The 16113-nt window shown below is 45.4% G+C and overlaps 1 protein-coding gene across 2 annotated transcripts; it reads left to right on the forward strand.

Annotated features, from left to right (window-relative positions):
* The first annotated feature begins 1066 nt into the window (after window positions 1-1066).
* MLANA (melan-A) lies at window positions 1067-12730 on the forward strand. 2 transcript variants are annotated; one of them, XM_081845730.1, is made up of 5 exons: window positions 1067-1090; window positions 5388-5482; window positions 9939-10035; window positions 10974-11078; window positions 11742-12730. In XM_081845730.1, the coding sequence occupies exons 2-5, from the start codon at window positions 5409-5411 to the stop codon at window positions 11808-11810; spliced, it is 345 nt and encodes a 114-aa protein (XP_081701856.1). In that variant the 5' UTR covers window positions 1067-1090; window positions 5388-5408; the 3' UTR covers window positions 11811-12730. The 2 variants fall into 2 exon arrangements, with proteins under 2 accessions (XP_081701856.1, XP_081701855.1); XM_081845729.1 differs by lacking the exon at window positions 1067-1090 and adding an exon at window positions 3222-3380.
* The last annotated feature ends 3383 nt before the right edge of the window (window positions 12731-16113 follow it).

Raw genomic sequence — 16113 nt, forward strand, 5'->3', positions numbered from 1 at the left:
TAGCGAGAAGATGGCTTGTCGGCACCCAAGTGAAGATACACACAACCATTATAGACCCAGGTAGGCTATGTCACCTGGGAAGACAGGTCGCTGGTATTAACCATCACCTCCCCCTTTAGCTATTCCTGGGGCATAGCTAAATATCCAATAATATTCCAATAATGTGAAATGCAGATGAGCTCCATGCTACAGCTGCTCCCAGGGTCATCTTGGCCATCATTTGCCGCAAGCAGGGCTTCCAAACCAGCTCGCTTTTCCGGGTCAAGACAATGATTGACCTCGCTCAGCACTTAGGAGTAGCATGGTACTGGCAGAAATTCTTCTGCTGGGTGCTACCAGACAACAACAAAAATGGATTCTAAAAAAGAAATAGATCTGTAAACAGAGGTCTGCTGCCAGCTGCATACGAGTTAAAATGTGGAGGGGGCGGTTAGTATAGCAAATTTGGAATTTATACAAGCAGACTAATAAAGACCCTCCCCCAACAGCAAAACCAAGACCAGGATCAAGCCCATGTTTTCACCTTATAAACTGCTCGGATATTAATATTACTTTTTCTGCAACTGCCTGCTCCGAAGGGATTCGCTAACATGGACAGGGATCTCTTCATCGCTCTCGAGAATAATAGACCTTTGACATCTGGAATCTTGAGTCATCTGAATGCAAGATCAGCCCATGGCAAAGCACAAATGCACTGGCAATATCATCACATGGGTGATTTGTGACTGCCTGGCTGCTGGCAATGACAAAGAACCCCTTTATGTGATCCCCGCTCTCTGCAAGCAGTTATTGATGAATTCTTTTCTGAGAGGGAAGAAAGTATACCTGGTTTGTTTTTAGCCACAAGGAGTACAAAAAAGCCTCTCATTGACTTTGGGTCTCATGCTATTCCCCCCCCCCCCATGGCTCTTTCTATCCTGCTTCCATGGGCTATTTTCCATTTGTGCAATGTAGAATAAAGTAGCATGGAAAAGGTGCTAATTTTGATGGTATTACATGCAACTGTTGTGGTGGCCTGAAGCAAATATTTACACGCTTACACACACACATACAAAGGCACATGCTGGAAACATTTATAGAAAACCAGGTGGTGAGTATTATACTCTTTTACTCAAGTATTGTGCCCCACCCCCATTGAATTTATTAAAGCTGGACAGGACAGTGAAAAATACAGGCAGAAAACCTGTGCCTAGTAGGTAGGTCCATTGCTCAGACGCCATCTTAAGAGATGCACTCTGCTGAACTCACAGACCTGAGGAAGGAAGGATATTAATCAATAAATTTATCCTCTCCTAGCATCTATAAAGGTAAAGGGACCCCTGACCGTTAAGTCCAGTCACAGACGACTTTGGGGTTGCGGCACTCATCTCGCTTTGGTGGCCGAGGGAGCTGGCGTTTTGTCCGCAGACAGGTTCCAGGTCATGTGGCCAGCATGACTAAGCCGCTTCTGGCGAATCAGAGCAGTGCACGGAAACGCCATTTACCTTCCCGTCGGAGCGGTACCTATATCTACTTGCACTTTGACGTGCTTTCGAACTGCTAGGTTGGCAGGAGCAGGGACTGAGCAACAGGAGCTCACCCCATCGCGGGGATTCGAACCGCTGACCTTTTGATTGGCAAGCCCTAGGCTCTGTGGTTTAGACCCACGTCCCCCTAGCATATATACACAGCCCTAATTAGACCCTTTATTTATTGCCTGCTACCAGTTCATGTTCAATGCTGCTGCTGTTGTTTAGTCATTTAGTCATGTCCGACTCTTCATGACCCCATGGACCACAGCATGCCAGGCACTCCTGTCTTCCACTGCCTCCCTCAGCTTGGTCAAACTCATGTTGGTAGCTTCGAGAACACTGTCCAACCATCTCATACTCTGTTGTCCCCTTCTCCTTGTGCCCTCCATTTTTCCCAACATCAGGGTCTTTTCCAGGGAGTCTTCTCTTCTCATGAGGTGGCCAAAGAATTGGAGCCTTAGCTTCAGGATCTGTCCTTCCAGTGAGCACTCAGGGCTGATTTCCTTAAGAATGGATAGGTTTGATCTTCTTGCAGTCCATGGGACTCTCAAGAGTCTCCTCCAGCACCATAATTCAAAAGCATCCATTCTTCGGCGATCAGCCTTCTATATGGTCCAGCTCTCACTTCCATACATCACTACTGCTGTATGGGCAGTTAATTCAGATGAACCCATCTAGTCCCCCGAACCTTCTTATTGGTTCTATATTTCTATATGTAGCTTTTGTGTAAATCTTTATTTTTTAAAAAAATCTTTACATTTGTTTTACAAGATTGCCGGCTGAGCCCTTAGCTAGCTTGCAGGGAAGTCTCTTTCCAATTTAAGCTCGCCATATTTTAAAGAGCAGAGACCTTGCTGCAAGCACCCTCTTTGATGTAAAAAATGATGGAGCTTATATAGGACTGTCTCATTGGCATCCGCAGAACTTCAGAGGCCCATCAGGCCACCTGATTATTAGTGCAGTTTGAGCTGAGATGATCATATCTGCAGCTGTCCTTTGCACAATGGTACCTCGGGTTACAGACGCTTCAGGTTACAGCCTCCGCTAACCCAGAAATAGTACCTCGGGTTAAGAACTTTGCTTCAGGATGCGAACAGAAATCAGGTGGTGGTGGCGCAGCGGCGGCAGCAGGAGGCCCCTATAGCTAAAGTGGTACCTCAGGTTAAGAACAGTTTCAGGTTAAGAACAGACCTCCAGAACGTATTAAGTTCTTAGCCCGAGGTACCACTGTACAGTCATACCTCAGGTTACAGACGCTTCAAGTTGTGTTTTTTCGGGTTACAGACCCGCCGAAATTCGGAAGTACTGGAACGGGTTACTTCTAGGTTTCGGGGGTCACACATGCGCAGAAGCACTAAATCGCACTTAGCGCATGCGCCGAAGCGCCGAAGCGCAACCCATGCGTGCGCAGATGCGCTGCTGCAGGTCGCGAACGTGCATCCCACACAGATCACGTTCACAACCCGAGCATCCACTGTACTTGTATTAAGCATTTGCTTCTGCCCCCTGCAGTGCTTCAAGAAGAGAGGTCTGGATTGCTGCACACAATAACTGAACAGCTACTCTTTATTGTTTGCATAAGGCTGCAATCCTAGACACACTTAGCTAGGGAGCAAGTCCCACTGAACTGAATGTGGCTTCCCTCTGGGAGGGGTTTGGGTAGAAATGGAAAGAACAGAAACCATTTCTTTGGTCTTAGCCTTTCACGCTAATTAAAGCGATCAAGAAGCTGCACCGCCAGGAATTCAGACTCGTGATGGTCATGAGAGCTCAGTAGTCCTAAGGAGGAAATTTAAAAAAGTAAAAAAGAGATAGAGGAGGAAGGAAATCTGGTTATGCCTTAGCACTCAGCCAGAGTCTGTAAGAAAGGTAAGCCTTGTTTATTTCTTGCACAAGATTTTCATGTTGTATTAAATTTCAGTTTTACCAGTTTTCTTATCTCTTGGGGAAAAAATATATTTGGTTAAGAAATAAGTTTCTTAAATTGTGGGACCTTTAGCATGTGGGACCTTTACCCTTACCTGACTGTGGTAGCTCTGTAATTTTAGTTCACAGCACAATTTACTATTCTGTGCACTGCTGAAATCAGAGATTGCAATCCTGCACTTGATAGGCTGTTTCAATCTCCTTTCATTTAATGAGATTTAAGTAGCATAGCTGTGGGCCAAAATGTTTATCTGTGTGCTTTTCTGGATGAAGCCATTCAGTTTGATTTGATATGGCTGCTTAATTTTCCTTGGGTATTTACACAAATGACAAGCAGATAAATCCATCAGATTGTGACATTAGGAAAAGCACGGGGCAATATAAAGTTAAGACAACGTTGGTCTACGGCCTCTGCAGAGTTGTGTTCATTCACATCCTAATAGCAAAACCTATTAAGTTTTTGATTTTTTTTAAAGTTACACAATGCTCCAGTGTGTCTTTTTCAAAATCAAGGGTCAACGAATTCTAAATCCTGGAATCTCTCTCTGTTCTTCAAACAGTGGTTCAGGGACTGGAAGTTTATTTCATTTTTTAAATAGGTTTATTACGTTTTGGCGTAATAACTGACCCAGCTCCCTCCTGCAATCAGTGATCTGGCGCCATTAAACAATCAATGCTATCTAGCAGTAAGAACACTCTGCCCACTTTTTATTATTTAAAACGTTTCCCCCTTTCTTTTATGAATTAAAAGTGTGGATTTTGTTTTTAGCACACCATGTTTAAATTTGATAGCTTTCAAGGGTACAATTTCAAAGTCAGACCTGCCCTGCAGTCCACTTTCTGTCTCTTTGCTCCATTACCAGAATCTTTGACCAGCTAGCCCTGAATTGTCAGCTCTGATTGACAGCAGGTCTTCAGAGGCTCAGACAGCATAGTTCACATAACTTGTTCTTTGTTCTACCTTTTAATCGAGGATGCAAGAGACTAAATATAGGATGATTCTGAATGCAAAGCCTTTCGCCTACCATACACTACAAAATGCATGTGCTCTTAACCTGCTATGTATACAGTAGTACCTTGAGTTAAGAACTTAATTCGTTCTGGAGGTCCGTTCTTAACCTGAAACTGTTCTTAACCTGAAGCACCACTTTAGCTAGTGGGGCCTCCCGCTGCCACCACATGATTTCTGTTCTCATCCTGAAGCAAAGTTCTTAACCCGAGGTACTATTTCTGGGTTAGCGGAGTCTGTAACCTGAAGCGTCTGTAACTCGAGGTACCACTGTATAGATATTCTGCAGATTACACCAGTCTGAAATGCCCCCCCCCCCCGCGCCCAGAGGGCATGGAAGCAAATAAGTGAATGTGTGGGGAAATGTCGATGAGACTATTTATTTCACTTAGACTTTTCACATGCAGAACTTTATTAAAATACTTTAATAATCACCGGCTCATTCAGTCATTGAGATTTCCTTTTAGTGGTCAGTGCAAACATTTGCCTTTAACGAATCAATGTATAATCATTTTCCTAGCATCCTTTTTTCTCTTTCGAAGGATTGAGACGATATCTAAAGCAAACTAGAAAAGACAATAAAATAAAAATTTAAAAAACATAAAAATGAAAACCTTTCTGAAGCCTTGATCAGGTATAGGCAAACTCGGCCCTCCAGATGTTTTGGGACTACAGTTCCCATCATCCCTGACCACTGGTCCTGTTAGCTGGGAATCATGGAAGTTGTAGTCCCAAAACATCTGGAGGGCCAAGTTTGCCTATGGTTCCCCTAGATGGTTCCCCAACCAAGACTTCAGCTGAGTAGCTATGCATATTTGGGGAACATTGCCAGTAAGCTGTTTTCTTTCTTAAGAAACTGTCCTGTCAACAAGTGAGGCTGTGTTTCTGTCAAGATTATCAATGATACGATGAAAATGGTCACCCCTTTGTCCATTTTGTAGGTGTGATCTGAACCAAACAAGATGCCCAGGGGACAGCACTACCTAGATGGCAGCTTTGCTCGAGGAAAGGGATCCACCTCTCTTTCAGCGGAAGAGTAAGCGGAGCTATCGGACTTATTGACAAACTATTTCAGTGCCATTCCAAATATGCAATTTTAGTCGCAAAAGGGAGAATGGGTTTCTCCATCTGAGTTCAGGGTCAAGCTCTCAGCTCATCCATTTATAACCCCTTTCCTGGGGTGTGTGCCTGTTTTACTCCCCCTCCCACCCTATATGCTGAGCCTCTGCCCATGTACGAAGCTTCCTTCTTCTTGGCCCTGTGCTATTGGGTGCTGGCCAGTCTCTTGGCGGGGGGAAGGAGAAAGCCCTTCTCTGTGGACAGGGCCTGAAAAAAGCCTTTTCAGGGAGGCATCCCTGGATGCTTCCTCTGGGCTTCAGATTAACATTTCTAGAGTAGTGATTTTATTTGAAAAAGAACAAAGAGCTGAGCTGCTGCAGCTGCTGCAGCCACAGCTCTACTGCTGTCAGAGGGGGGAACTGGCCACAAACAAGACTGAAAATGGAGCCAGGGGGAGAAGGTTTTGGGGTGGGAGGGAGATGGGAGTCGACTCACCAATGTAAAGTGCCTTTTTTCCCTTTTGCTTTTAATGTACACTTTAATACTTTGTGGAATGAATGGAGAATATTTATAACCACTATCCCCAACTGTGGTTGTCCTAAGGGTGTTTCTGCATGAATGTGTTGTTCTTGTTAGGTTTCTGATGTGCTGGTTCGCTGCATCCAATCGCTAATTTATCCAGGCTTTTGAAGATTGTTCACCCTGACTTCAGTTCTTCACAGTTTATGCAGTAGACCAGGGGTAACCTGAGAATGGCACAGTCTAAGCTACACCCCATAAAAGGCAATAGCAGCCTGGCCCAGGGCTCAAATTACTGGGGTGGGGAAGCTTGGGGGCTTCTAATGAAAACCAAAACCTGACTTTCCCCAGTAATTTAAGCCAAATCATACCCCGCCCTTCTAACAACAGTAGTTAAATAGACTGTCACAAAACTGTGAGGACTGAGTGCCAGTAAGCACTGCAAAAGCCAGGACCTACATATGAATATGTAGACCTAAAGAGGCCAGTCTCAGGGACGCGGGTGGCACTGTGGTCTAAACCACAGAGCCTAGGGCTTGCTGATCAGAAGGTCAACGGTTCAAATCCCCGCAACGGGGTGAGCTCCCGTTGCTCAGTCCCAGCTCCTGCCCACCTAGCAGTTCGAAAGCACGTCAAAGTGCAAGTAGATAAATAGATACCACTCCGGCGGGAAGGTAAACGGCGTTTCCGTGCGCTGCTCAGAAGCGGCTTAGTTATGCCGACCACATGACCCGGAAGCTGTCTGCAGACAAACGCTGGCTCTCTTGGCCTTTAGAGCGAGATGAGCGGCGCAACCCCAGAGTCGTCCGCGACTGGACCTAATGGTCAGGGGCCCCTTTACCTTTAAAGACGCCAGTGACTGCAACATTATCTCTTAAAATACCTCCTGCTAGCAGGCGATCAAGGCCCTGGTCAACAGAGCAAGAATCTTAGAGAGATGGGAGTTGATAAGACAACACAGTAATTAATTCACCTTTTACTGAAATGCTCAGTAACAGGTTGACAAGACTAATTATGCTCATAATGCTAATTGCATTACATTCGTACTTACACAATCACTTGATTGAGGGGGGTAAGGTCCAATGTAGCCGATCTGGGTTAGCGGGGAGTCGTAGGTGATGCTCTACAGAGATTTGATCAGAACGCTGTTGCCTTGTTATCTGCTGAACGCAAAGTTGTCAACAGTCTGTGTTCTGGGATTTCCTGTGACTCAGATGTCTGTGTTAGGAAACAGCTCTCTGCACAAATTGACCGTTTCCCACATTCCTCTGAGGCCTCCGGTATCTTCCTCTGTGTCTTTCGTTCTGGTTGGCGTCAGACCCATCAGACCCAGCCCACCTAGGGTTGCCCAAGGTTGATTTGAGAGCCTGGCATAGCTAAGTTGGTAGACCATGGGATGCTGAATTTTAGGGTTGTGGGTTTGAGCCCCACGTTGGGCAAAATATTCCTGCATTGTGGGGGCTTGGACCAGATGACCCTCATCCCAACTCTACAGGTTGATGATTCTATGACATCTTGTTGATTTCTTCAGCTCTCGTTGCTTCACTTGCAGCACAGAGACTCTCATCGCCCTTTCTCTTCAGCCTTATTCAAGAAAGAAAGAAAACATACTTTGCTTATTTATACTCCCACTCTCTGCTACTTTATGCTATACTGTAATGGTTTTTCAGGTGTCACCAGGAACTTGAGTTCATAGGAGTGCTGGAATTGAGACGATGGGGTTGGGCTTACATGTGAAGCGGTCATGCTCACATATGAAGGGGGCATCCACAACGCCTCATGCAATAGCTGTGAAAATAATTGTCATGGTCCGGTTCACAGGCGTTCGAAGTCCCAGCTGGAGATGTTGGGACCAGGGGCAAGATGGTGGAATTGGAGCAGGAACGGGAGTCCAGAAGCCAGGAGTCAGAAAGCCAAGAGTCCAAGGGTCAGGAAGCAAGGAGTCACAAAGTCAAGGGTCTGAGGATCAAGGAGCAAGGAGTCACAAAGTCAGGGGTCTGAGGATCAATAATAATAATAATAATAATAATAATAATAATAATAATTTTATTTATACTTCGCCCTCCCCAGCCAAGGCCGGGCTCAGGGTGGCTAACAACCAATAATAAAAATGACTTGAATGAATACATCTTAAAAACAAGATTAAAATACAACATTAAAACAATTAAAATCAAGAAGCAAGGAGTCACGAAGTCAAGGGTCCAAGGATCAAGAAGCACGGAGTCACGAAGTCAAACGTAACAAGGCAGGGAACATGTTGCTGTGGCAAAGAGCCGAAGGGAAAATGCTGACCTTATATCCCTTCCCAGCTCTTGCCACCAGGTGCTGTGAGTTACCAGTCGGCCTCACCTGTGAGGCCGCACCTTGCCTCTTCAGAACAAACTTAGGAAGGCCCCAGTCCTGCAGAGTCCTATTGGTCACAGGGCCCGGCTCCTGCACGCACTCCTGACAATAATCCCGTCGGAAATGGAATTGGCTTAGTTTGCTTTGCAGATATGCTTTGGGGAATATATGCAATTGGGAAGAGCTGTAGCTTAGTGGTCGAGCATCCGTTTTGCATGCAGTAGTTCCCCGATTCAATCCCTGGCATTTCTAGGGAGGCCTGGGAAAGAATCCTGCTTGGAGCCCCAGAAAGCCTCTGCTAGTCCAGGTAGATAATATCAAGCTGAATGGAACAAGGGTCTGACTCAATTTAAGGCACCTTCCTACATTCCTGAGTTGAATATCCCAAGCTTAATGGGACTTTTGACATAAAGATGCCATATTATTGAACCCAGTGAGGTTTACATTGAGGGTATCCATGGGAGGTCTTTATTTGCAAGGGACGCAGGTGGCGCTGTGGTCTAAACCACTGAGGCTCTTGGGCTTGCCGATCAGAAGGTCGGTGGTTCGAATCCCCGCAACGAGGTGAGCTCCCGTTGCTCTGTCCCAGCTCCTGCCAACCTAGCAGTTTGAAAGCATGCCAGTGCAAGTAGATAAATAGGTACTGCTCCGGCGGGAAGGTAAACGGTGTTTCCGTGTGCTCTGGTTTCCATCATGGTGTTCTATTGCACCAGAATCGGTTTAGTCAACCTGGCCACATGACCTGGAAAGCTGGCTGTGGACAAACGCCGGCTCCCTCGGCCTGAAAGTGAGATGAGCACCGCAACCCCATAGTCACCTTTGACTGGACTCAACCGTCCAGGGGTCCTTTGTGCCTTTGGAATAATTTCTCTGAGGGGCATCTTGCTTCAGACCTTTGGTAGAGGCGCATTGAGTTTTGATAAGTTTGTTTGCACTGCCTCTCCTGCCTTATTTCTTATTTTCATTGTTCCCATTTTATTGCCATTGTTCAATTTCAACGTATTTATGTATTTTCCACCCTGGGACTTTCAGGTGAGAGGTGGACTATAAACACCACAAATAAACAAATAATCATTTGCACATTCACTTTTACGTCCCATCACCCTCAGGGGGACGTACCTGTCCCCTCCGCTGTGTGAGAGGTTGTCTCTTGGGTGAGATGCAGTTATGTGCATGCCATTTCCACCTTCACCTTCAGCTGGTACTGAAATATTTTTGAACTCAGCCCTTTCATCCCCTCTAAATCTATTGTGTCAGTGTCGTAACAAGGAGATAATTCCATATCAAAATCTATTCATATGGAAGCCTCATCATGCAGTGTGCCAGTTGTATTGCAGCCCATAATCAAAAGCCCATCTTTATTTATTTGTTCCTGGCTGCCTGTGTGTTTTTTTGCACAAATTCTGTACTGAATATGCAGTTTCATAGAGTTGATTCAACATGCTTATCGCATTCCCTACGAAGCCTACTGGTTTGCCTGGCCCTTTAAAACTGTGCTTCGGACAGGACATAGTAAAATCTTCCTTGTTCCCATATGTGTTTTGTATGGTCTCTTCTTCTTTTCCAAACAGGGCTGCAGGCATTGGAATTCTCGTTGTGATTCTTACAGCTTTGCTGATTATTGGCTGTTGGTATTACAAAAAGCGCAATGGTTATAGAAGCCTTCTGGTAAGGATAAAAATTAAAATTAAAAAATTCTGCATCTCAGTTCTGCCCGGGATCCACAGTCCAGTAGTCTTTCCCCCTAAACTCTGATGTGCAAGTACACTTCATGGTTACTCAGTACTGGTGAGGCAAATACACTCTGCCCCTGCTCTTAGGTACATTTGTATGGTACTGTACTTCCTATGATCTAGAGTTAAACCTAAACATAGGGAGCAGATACTAGCCCTGTCGTAAGTTAAGCCTTGGGTGTACTCAATGTGCACAATAGCCTATGACAGCCTTTGCCAGACTGATTACCCTCCAGATGTTTGGGAGACCCCCATCAGACGCAGTCCGCAGAGGGTTGCCAAAGGTTTATGCAGGAGAAGGAGTTGTTTGGATTTGCTATCCCGCTTTATCACTACCCGAAGGAATCTCAAAGCAGCTAACATTCTCGTTTCCCTTCCTCCCCCACAACAAACACTCTGTGAGGTGAGTGGGGCTAAGAGACTTCAGAGAAGTGTGACTGCCCGAAGGTCACCCAGCAGCTGCATGTGGAGGAGCGGGGAAGCGAACCCAGTTCACCAGATTACGAGTCCACCGCTCTTAACCACTACACTACACTGGCTCACAGTGGAGGGATGTATTGCAAGACTATAGCATGTTAAGAACCACACATGCACTGTAGGGTGAGAGCAAGTAGGACCCCACTTTCACAGGGACTTAAAGAGCAAATTTTGTGCGAGACCACATGTGAATGTTAAATGCTGATAAAAAAGAAACTGAAAGCACATTGACATTACAGACAGATGATGTAAGCCACAAACAGATTTAGGCCTCATGTGCAAAATACTCTTAGACTTAATTCTCATTACTGGTTTTTTAAAAATATTATGGACCTTCTAATTTTCCTTGCATTCAAATGTCTCGTTTCTCTGCCCTTTTCTCCCTGTGTGCCACAGAGTAAGAATTTTGGAGGGGCCACTGGAAGGATCTCGGAAGGCAAAAGTGGTTTGTTGGGCTCCAAATTGCCCTTGCAGGAATACAACAGCAACAGAAGCCATGTGGTAAGATTATCCTTTTCTTAACATTTGGAAACCCTTTCTGTGACCACCAGAGAGTGCAGTGAGAGGGCCAGTGGAGTGGTTAGAGCTTTAGACTAGGACCTGAGAGACTGGGGTTCAAATCCCACGTTGCTCATGGGGTGACCTTGGACCAGTCATTGCATCTTAGCCTAGCCTACCTCACAGGGTTGTTCTGAGGTTACAACTTAGCATATGAATAACAGTAGGTTTCCGAACACAATTCAAAGTGTTGGTGGTTGACCTTTAAAGCCCTAAACGGCCTCGGCCCAGTATACCTGAAGGAGCATCTCCACCCCCATCGTTCGGCCTGGACACTGAGGTCCAGCGCCGAGGGCCTTCTGGCAGTTCCCTCACTGAGAGAAGTTACAGGGAACCAGGCAGAGGGCCTTCTCGGTAGTGGCTCCTGCCCTGTGGGATGCCTTCCCATCAGATGTCAAAGGAATAAACAACTATCTGACTTTTAGAAGACATCTGAAGGCAGCCCTGTTTAGGGAAGTTTTTTAATGACTGATGTTTTCATGTATTTTTAATCTCCTGTTGGAAGCCGCCCAGAGTGGCTGGGGAGACCCAGCCAGGTGGGTGGGGTATAAGTAATAAATTATTATATTATTATTATTTTCCCTTTCCTGGTTTCCATTTTCACAGGTGCCTGATGCCCCACCGGCCTATGACAAAATATCTGCCACCCTTTTGCCACCGCCATATGCCCCATGAAGCAGGAACCATTAAATCCAGTGCTTGAACGATTACACGCACCATCTTTGATTTTTAGCTACACCTCTTGAAAAATAATGCATGCTATTGCAAATGTTTCTAGAAGCCATTATTGCTTAAGAAAATGCAGCTGTATGAGATACCTGGAATGCTGATGCCTTTGTACCTTCATTCCAGTTGCCTGGAGTCATTCAGTGTAAGAGATGCTGTGATATACTTTATTCCAGGAGCTATACCAAGCATAATAAATAATGAAGAGCAAGAACCAGCCTTCCTGAACCAGTGCTTTTTTTAAAAAAAAAAAGTTTAGGGGTACTTTCATTTTGACTCAAGAAAATCACTGTCTTATAGTTCAAATCGGGAAGAATAAATACAGTAAATGGACAAAAGTACGAAGATTCACAGAGACGTGGGTGGCGCTGTGGGTTAAACCACAGAGCCTAGGACTTGCTGATCAGAAGGTCGGCAGTTCGAATCCCCGTGACGGGGTGAGCTCCCATTGCTCAGTCCCTGCTCCTGCCCACCTAGCAGTTCGAAAGCATGTCAAAGTGCAAGTAGATAAATAGGTAAACGCCGTTTCCATGCGCTTCTCTGGTTCACCAGCAGCGGCTTAGTCATGCTGGCCACATGACCCGAAAGCTGTACGCCGGCTCCCTCGGCCAATAAAGCGAGATTAGCACCGCAACCCCAGAGTCGGTCACGACTGGACCTAATGGTCAGGGGTCCCTTTACCTTTACCTTACGAAGATTCACAAAATGTTTAGGGGTATGCGTATCCCCAGAAAAAAGCACTGATAATAACCCTCACACATGGATTCTATTACTCTTTTGTTCTTTTTGAGAGTTACTAAAAGAATAAATGATTTTATCTCTTTAATGCTTCTCATTATGTAGCTTGCCAATTAATAAAGCCCCTTTTAGCTTCTTATGCTTCATTTTCTCAGCGAACAAGTTGGCCTCTCAGAAGCCTCCTCCATCGTCTCAGGAGCTATTTCTACAAGGCAAACTAGGCGTGAAGGTGGAATAGCCCATCTGAGATCCCACTTAATTCAAACAACAACACAATGATTTCTGGTGTGTGGTGCGGGAGGGGAGATTCTGAAGAGTCCTGAAATCCACCTTTGCTTTTTGATGCCAAACCATTTCTCCCTTGTTGTTTTCTCTCCCGCCAAGATTACAGTGGTACCTCGGGTTAAGTACTTAATTCATTCCGGAGGTCCGTTCTTAACCTGAAACTGTTCTTAACCTGAAGCACCACTTTAGCTAATGGGGCCTCCCGCTGCTGCCGCACCGCCGCAGCACGATTTATGTTCTCATCCTGAAGCAAAGTTCTTAACCTGAAGCACTATTTCTGGGTTAGCGGAGTCTGTAACCTGAAGCGTATGTAACCTGAAGTGTATGTAACCTGAGGTACCACTGTACATCGGGACTCTATGGGGAGAAAGAAAAGCTGGTGCCAAGCCATTTCAGGGGGAAATCCTGGGTGGAGTAACTTAAGGGAATATTTCCACATTCAGGGGATGGGTTGCAGGGGCAGGAAAATCTAGCAAGCAATATATGTGGGTGAAGACATCCCTGTCTCCTCTCTGGGGTGAACAGCAACAGCCTTGCTGCATTTCATGCGTACATAGCCCTGTTGTGATATGGAAGATTCCATGGCAAGTTTTACCTACATCTTTTTTCTCTTTATAGTTACCATGGAGATTATGGACTGGGGCCATTACTCTGGGACCAGGTTAACTGTTTTTCCCATTTCCGCAAATTCAGACTCTCCCAGAAGCAATGACCTGCGGGAGAATGGACGTTCCCAGTGCTTTTTTGGGGGGCACAGGGGTACGCATACCCCTAAACATGTTGTGAATCGAAGTTTGGCCTCATTGAGGGGCAGTATTTCAATACGAGTAGGAAACTCGTATTCAATACGAGTAGGACTCCTTGGTCCTGAATGGGGTAACTGTGCCCCTGAAGGACCAGGTGCACAGCCTGGGAGTCATTTTGGACTCACAGCTGTCCATGGAGGCACAGGTCAATTCTGTGTCCAGGGCAGCTGTTTACCAGCTCCATCTGGTACGCAGACCGAGACCCTACCTGCCCGCAGACTGCCTCGCCAGAGTGGTGCATGCTCTGGTTATCTCCCGCTTGGATTACTGCAATGCGTTCTACGTGGGGCTACCTTTGAAGGTGACCCGGAAACTACAACTAATCCAGAACGCGGCAGCCAGGCTGGTGACTGGGAATGGCCGCCAAGACCACATAACACCGGTCTTGAAAGACCTACACTGGCTCCTAGTACGTTTCCGAGCACAATTCAAAGTGTTGATGCTGACCTTTAAAGCCCTAAACGGCCTTGGTTCACTATACCTGAAGGAGTGTCTCCACCCCCATCGTTCTGCCCGGACACTGAGGTCCAGTATCAAGGGCCTTCTGGCAGTTCCCTCACTGCGAGAAGCCAAGCTACAGGGAACCAGGCAGAGGGCCTTCTCGGTAGTGGCACCCACCCCGTGGAACACCCTCCCACCAGATGTCAAAGAGAAAACTACCAGACTTTTAGAAGACATCTGAAGGCAGCCCTGTTTAGGGAAGCTTTTAATGTTTAAAAGACTATTGTATTTTAATATTCTGTTGGAAGCTGCCCAGAGTGGCTGGGGAAACCTAGCCAGATGGGCGGGGTATTAATAATAAATAAATAATAATAATAATAATAATAATAATAATAATAATAATAATAATAATAATAATAATAGAGTACCCCTAAACATTTTTTTATAGAAAAAAAGCACTGGACTTGCCTGTGTTGTATCTGTGTGCCAGCATTGCTCCAAAGCCAATAGCTGCTTGGAGAGGCTTACACCAAGGAAAGTGTGCATAAGAAAACGTGTTAAACTACCTATCCCACAGCACTGAGGTTGCAGTCTAAATAAGACTTATCCAAACAATTGTTTCAGCATTTGCTTCCAGTACCAAGCCCATTATAGTGTAGGCACTGGGCATATAGACAGTGCCTGGGCTCCATGGCACCCTGGGAGACTTATCTCAGCACCCACTTTTTTGGGGGGGGTGTTTTGTCTGCTTTTTGGGGGGATGAGTGAAATTGAGTTTCTAACACCCAAGGCAGTTCCTTAGACCAGGCATGGCCAAACTCGACCCTCTAGCTGTTTTGGGACTACAACTCCCATCATCCCTAGCTAACAGGACAAGTGGGCAGGGGTGATGGGAAATGTAGTCCCAAAACAGCTGGAGGGCCAAGTTTAGCCATGCCTGCCTTAGACTTCTAAATGTACCTCCAGTGGCCAATGCACTTCCTGGAGCTGGAGTTCTCTTCAGCTTTGTATACAAATAAACCAAACATTAATTCCGAATACATTTTCTCAATTTGATTTTTTGCAACTGTTGAACTTGTTAATTCCGAATACATTTTCCCAATTTGATTTTTGCAACTGTTGAGCATGCCAACACGGTTGTTTGGGATAAGTACCAGCAAAGGGGAAAGGGTCCAAAACGATTTTTACAAATTCAATTAATCTGATTGTAACTATAACATGAGAATTATTGGTCATCAGGATACATTTGTGAGTGAATTATATTGTATTTATTATTATCAACGCAGCGGGAAATCTTTGCAGATACTGGACTCCGTTTGAACAGTCCACATTTGCTTTTGCTTTTTTCTAAAGGAACTGTCTAGCCCAACAGAGATGATACTAAATGTGAAATCAGGTAGAAGACATTAATCAAGCAAATTGTAGCACACACATGATAAAATTAATAGTGGTAATTGGTCTCAGCCATTACCAGGAGCAGCTAAGAGTAGCTAATGTGCAGTTAATACTTGTGTTGCACTTAAATGGGGTGAAAGATAATGTGCTCCATGAACATTTTGACCGCAGCAAAACCCAATCCACTCTTTGAGTGTCAGCCTAAATTTCTTGGCAGTAAACCAACTGTGTACCTCTAATGTTGGAAATGCTGGTGGGGTAATGGGAAGGCTTTGTTTGCCGTCAGCATCATTACCGTGTGGCATCACGAAGTTACCATGTCTACTATAACATTCTGTTTCATTGCAAACAAAGAGTGAAGATAGCCAAAGTAGCAGACAAGAACAAGGACTGTAAACCAGGACGTGAAAGGTAAGGGTTTTTCCCAATAGACAATTTCACTGACCAAACAGCAACTCGTGGAAAGAATGGAGCGCCAACATACTTTGGTGCAGCACATTTCTCTGGTTGTGGACCTCCAGTTTTGCAGCTAGGGGACAGTATTGACTTTCAGGGAAGGTACGAATATCCATGAGTATGTTTGCAGT

Source organism: Podarcis erhardii (genome assembly GCF_964252035.2).
Source record: "Podarcis erhardii genome assembly, chromosome: 17".
Taxonomy (NCBI): domain Eukaryota; kingdom Metazoa; phylum Chordata; class Lepidosauria; order Squamata; family Lacertidae; genus Podarcis; species Podarcis erhardii.